We start from the raw sequence: 6000 nt of genomic DNA on the forward strand, positions 1-6000 counted from the left end.
AACACAAATAATTGAATTACGTGCAGAAAAAGAAGGTCAGACAAAATTTACAGTAATTGTAACACATCATAAAATCTACAGTGTGCCAGTATGTTCAGAATACTTTTTCCTGGTAACTGACTTCTCCTCCTTTTCCCTTGGGTGCCATGGTGCTGCATGGTTAACTTTTTTAGTTTTAGAACATCTGTGAGTTCTAGGGCTACATTCAGGATCAAAGGTTAGCTATTAACAGCCCCTAACTAGGGTTGTTAGGTTTTGCAAGAACCATATGGAAAAGTCGTTCTGGAAAGAGACTGATCACTTCTCTCAGGAGGAAACAACTAGAGCAAGGACAAAGGAGGCTATATGAACATCTTAGCCCTACCTCCCCATGGAAAAAAAAAAAAGAATACTTCATAACGATGCAGCATATCTCTACTTTTCCTCATTTTGAACACATAAAAACATAATGAAATATACAAGGACATCTTTTATATTAATTTCTCATTATTTTTCTTTATGTGGGAAACATATGAGATATGTGGCTGCATAGGGAAACCCTCTATTGGTGCTTCCTCCCCTAGCTATTTTAGGAGTCCCCTGGAGAAGGCATGAATGTTCATCCCTATGTAGCTACCAGACATGAACTAGTTTTCTAATAAGAGTCTTACTGATTACACAATTAACGTTCTAGTGCCTTCCTTTTTCAGTCCTCTAATCCTATGTCCTCCACATTCACACAAATACAAATGCAACAAATCTGCAGCGTGTTACCCTTTACACAGACACAGGGATAGAATTATAGGGTAATTTTGTCTGTCTTCTGTGTTCCAAATGCTTGACCTAGGTTCTGAGCAAAAAAACTTCTCAATATGTACTGATTCACCAAGTATGAGACATATTAAAATCCCACTTTTAATTTGTCAGTGAGCTTTTAATGTGACAAAGAGAAATATTGTCACTTTGTCACAGACTGCAAGAACCCATGCCCTCTCCATTCAAAGGAAATTTCTGAGGTTGCAGTTCAGTGTTATTGAAGTTCAATCTATTGTGATATCTGATTGTTTTAACAGGACATATATATGTAATTTAATACCTGATATTATTTTCTCTCTTTCTCTTCCTCTTTTCTCAGAACAAATTATGACATCGACATCTAAAGGAATTTTCCGGCCATTTTTTATTATCTTCATTATCCTTGGTTGTTTCATGGCATTTATATTAATTTATATCAAACCAACAAATAGCTGGATCTCTGGTCCTATAGAATCAGCCAGTTCAGTATTGAAAATGAAGAACTTCTTTTCTTCCAAAACTGATAATCTCAATGAAACTACTGTTTTGATCTGGGTTTGGCCGTTTGGTCAGACATTTGATCTAACATCCTGCCAAACGATGTTCAATATCCCTGGGTGCCATCTGACTATTGACCGCTCGCTATATAACAGATCCCATGCTGTTCTCATTCATCACAGAGACATTAGCTGGGATCTGGCTAATTTACCTCAGCAAGCCAGGCCACCATTCCAGAAGTGGATTTGGATGAACTTGGAGTCTCCAACTCATACTCCACAAAAGAGTGGCATTGAACACCTTTTTAACCTGACCCTGACTTACCGGCGTGATTCAGACATCCAGGTGCCTTATGGCTTCATGATGGTTGGCACCAGTTCCTTCACATTTGAAATACCAAGTAAGGAAAACTTGGTCTGTTGGGTTGTGAGTAACTGGAACCCTGAGCATGCTCGAGTCAAGTATTACAACGAGCTTAGCAAATACATTGAAATCCACACCTATGGACAAGCCTTCGGAGACTACGTCAATGACAAAAACTTGATTCCAACTATCTCCACATGCAAATTCTACCTTTCCTTTGAAAATTCAATCCACAAAGATTACATTACTGAGAAACTCTACAATGCTCTTCTGGCTGGATCAGTACCAGTTGTACTGGGCCCTTCCAGAGAAAATTATGAGAATTACATTCCAGCAGACTCTTTCATACATGTGGAAGATTTTCTCTCCCCCAGAGAGCTGGCAGAATATCTTTTGATGCTTGACAAAAATAATAAGATGTATCTTAGTTATTTCAACTGGAAGAAGGATTTTTCAGTGCATCTTCCTAGGTTCTGGGAATCACATGCATGTCTTGCTTGTGATCATGTGAAAAGACATCAGGAATACAAGTCCATTGGAAATTTAGAAAAATGGTTTTGGAATTAATTTGTGGGGGGTGGGTGTGGGTGTGGGTGTGTGTGTGTGTGCATTTTTTTTTGAAGAAGCCAGAAAGGACTTCAGTCCAATTGGAGAGGAAAGGAAAAGAGAAAAAAAGGAAGGAAAATAGAATCTCATGTCATGGTTTACCAGTTACTCTCTTGGCTATCCTATTTATATTTTGTAAGAGATTTTAACAGATCAGCAGCAGCAGTCATCAGTACTCAGTTTCAAATTATAATAGAGATACTAATTATGGGCACTGTGGAGTATTTGATTGCTTATTATAAATTTAAAACAATATTTTCCACGTTTTCTGTGAAACATGATCCAGTCTTACACTTGAAGTAGTCATTTTTAACATTTTTTTAAACATTATCTTTGTTGTTTAACCTATTTGGAAAATGAGGAAACAATTTTTAAATATCAGAGAAAATTTTAAGAACATAATTTGTTGTTTCAGACAGAAATGTGTGTAATACTTCAAAAGACAGTAAAGTTTCATATGTTCATCTTGCATTTAAGAGCACAGAAGAGTACAATACCTAACATTATGGAAGTGTGATTAAGTGCCCCCTTTTTAAGGATAATGAACCTAGAACTATAGTTTTTTAAACTTATTAGAATAGTGAATAGTCTTTGTTTCTAAAAAGGTTTCCTAACAAATGGTCCTATTATGTTGCTTTAGGAATATATCTCTTCTTACCTTTGAAAGAGGGTCAGATTTAGAGAAAATTACCAGTCCTGGTGACCAAAGCCCAGATTCATCAATTTTTTGAGTGTATTCAAATGCAGCACACCCTTGGCTCTCAATATGTCTCAAGTATGTTTAACCTGAACAAGGGCTTTAAGTAGTGTTACACTGAGATAAACAGATTTTAACAAAGGTGTTTGATTACATCAGCCTTATGCACTGAATTCAGCTGGTAATAATGGATTTTTAGAAGCAGTTTGCTGAGAAATTTTAGAATGCTCTCTCATAGCATTTCTTGAATAATAGTGAATTTTCCGCCAGTTCTCTAAAGATCTGATGAATTTTTATTGTAGCTGGACAACTTGATATTATGACACATAAGTGTGGGGAAAAATTACTAAGCAGTCAATTTTCTCAGAGAAATATGCTGAAATTCAGTAAATAAGCTATCAGGTTTCTATATAACTATTCAACCTACTATACTAATGAATTTGGGAGGTTGAAAATAGTTTGTATGAGAGGTATTAAAACTGCACTCTTCAGAGCAACAGCTGCTATCAATGTTTGATAATTTTTTAAGTATTAAATTTGGTCTAATAGCAAATACAAAATTGTGGTGATTGTCATAACTTTTAAAATGTCTGCTTCAAACATGTATAATTTGATTTTACTACTTCTTTCTTTTGGTTAATATAAATTTCTGATTGCCATATACATTCATATGTATATGTTGGTTGATTTAATGACATTAATGTATGGGTATGTTTTGGTATCAAATGAAAGCAAAGCAGCTTGGATTTTCAGGTCAAAGTTCTGCAAATCACACCTGCTACTGGAAAAAAAAAAAAAAAAAGAAAAAAGTAAAACTGGAAAGATTTCTGCTTATGAAATATATAAGACCCTGATCAAGCAAAGTGTCGATCAAGTAACTGAGGTTAAATTCGCAGAAAAAAATGTTGCTGCAGTAAGGAAATGAGAGATAAGTAATAAATATTTAGCAAAAGACAATGGGACTTACTACAGGCTAAGTAGTTAAATTTCTAGAACTGAAAACCCCATGGAAAAGTTATAGAATCACTTCTGCTCTGCCTATGGTTTCAAAAGCTGTATTCTGATCCAGAAAGCTTTCAATATACTGTGAATCACCTAAACTCACCAGCATTCTAGTATGCAGCAAGATAAGCTTACCTTGAAAACTAATGCAATATAAGGAAACCGAGTCTTCTAAAAACAAGCTTCTGACATGCATGTAATATGAATAGTATTTTATCATTTTGAAGGCACGTGGCTATAGCTTATAGTCTGTCCTACAGGACATCATACCATTTTGTTTTCAGGAGTGTGAAATTGCCAGTCACTGAACATACCAATGGTTTGGCTCAATAACCTGATTCCCTCAGTGCTGGAATTAGGAAGTCCTTTGCTTTGACCTCAGTGAAAGGTGAATGTGTACAACCATTCCTCACTTCAGATCATGAGAGTTGTTCTGTTAGAAGGTCTTGGGTTGATTCAGACTGATTTCTTGGCAGCAAGTTCAGCTAAGTCCTTATAGTAATAACAAGCAAACATATATAAAATATATGAAGTGTTACTACAAATATTGGTCAGTGTATACACAGGAAAGTTTTGAAATATACACTGAATTTTAATCTTCTAAGTAATGTCTTTACATCTGTAAGCACAAGATCCAGTCAGCATGGCTAATCTCAGGCTGAATTTTAAGAAATGTGAAAGTCTTTTGATGGAACTGGAAAGAATGTTGTTCTCTTCACAAGAAGAAAAGCTCCACACAAGGCTTGTATATATTTCATTCAGGAAACATTGCTAAAATTGCTTCAAAGATAAGTAAAACAGGATAGAAATCTAATCCAGAATTATGCATAAAAATCATTACCAAATCCAAAAAAAATATACATGACCCTAATGCCTCACTGGCATTCTTGAAGAGTAAATGCTGGAAAAAAATTGAGCCAATTTTTATGAAGATTTTAAGGTGATCTGCAAGTATCAGGCCTTAAGCAGTTCTGGATATAAAGATCTTTGCTGACAGAAGATGAAGCATTTTTAGGCATGTTCAGCTTATAAAGTAAATTATGTGAAGCAATGAATACAAAACATCTGTGCTCCATGCATGCATAAAGGCTGCCTACCTAGACATAGACACTTAACTCACCTAAGGCTGCTTCCAGTCTGTATCTGACATTCAGCTTTGTGAGGTCTGTGCTTCTTTTGTGATCTACTCTACATGAGCAGCAAGCATAAACAGAAGAATAACAAATCACTGTGAAAGAAAATGAGCAAACTCCACTAACTGTGGAAGGGACTAGACAAAATAGGTATTGTGCTTTGGTATCACTGGCAAAAGAAGATAATTGTACCAGAAAAGTGAACTAGAAGATGGGAAATCACACCAGTTCTGTTTTCTCAACAAATTTCCTTCAGACATTCAGTTTCTTTTGTTTGCTAGCCCACAACAATCTTGAGTTGCACCCATCACAAGTTAACTAAGCAGTCAGTGAAGACACAGAGTAATCATCATTCTTTCTTTTACAGTGGCTTACTTTGGATGTTTTTGACTCTCTGTCATGCACTGAGCTATCAACATTACTGCTTTTCTCAGTATGGAAAATAAGACCCAAACCAGATAAAATACTAAGTGCACATGCATTGTTACCCCACTGAATGTGAGCAGGTATAAGACAAAACTGGCAGCAGATCCTTCTAAAGCAGTTTTCTTTTTATTTCATAGACAATGTCCACAGCAGATCTTGCTTAGGATGAAATCCCCATTCCATAGTTCAATTCTGTTGCCAGTTTCTTTGAATGTCTCATTCCATATGTCTATACCACAGTGAGCAAGCAGCCTGAGTGAGGCTCACAGAAAATGTGAGACATCCAGTAACATATTTGTCTTTTAAGAAACAGATCAAATAAAATGAAAGTTGGACTGAGAGATCCATAAATGTGGGGCTTTGTAGAGTTCATGCAGGCTGAGCAAGATATGGGAAATTGGCACCACTGAACACAATAAAGAACTACTTGCTCTCTCTGGACACTCATGTTTTTTCGCAAAATAGGCTTGAAGAAAACCCACATAATTTTCTCCCATCTCT

The 6000-nt window shown here is 36.0% G+C and overlaps 1 protein-coding gene across 7 annotated transcripts in view; it reads left to right on the forward strand.

The window, feature by feature from the left end:
• Positions 1 to 3917, forward strand: part of FUT9 (fucosyltransferase 9) — a 98497-nt gene extending 94580 nt beyond the window's left edge. For all 7 annotated transcript variants that reach the window (XM_068184093.1, XM_068184090.1, XM_068184092.1 and 4 more), the window contains one exon: positions 1115 to 3917. In XM_068184093.1, the coding sequence (XP_068040194.1) occupies positions 1123 to 2202 (1080 nt within the window). In that variant the 5' untranslated portion in view covers positions 1115 to 1122 and the 3' untranslated portion in view covers positions 2203 to 3917. The remainder of the gene's footprint in view (positions 1 to 1114) is intronic.
• Positions 3918 to 6000: the final 2083 nt, after the last annotated feature.

Source organism: Anomalospiza imberbis, chromosome 3 (assembly GCF_031753505.1).
Source record: "Anomalospiza imberbis isolate Cuckoo-Finch-1a 21T00152 chromosome 3, ASM3175350v1, whole genome shotgun sequence".
Classification (NCBI taxonomy): Eukaryota; Metazoa; Chordata; class Aves; order Passeriformes; family Viduidae; genus Anomalospiza; species Anomalospiza imberbis.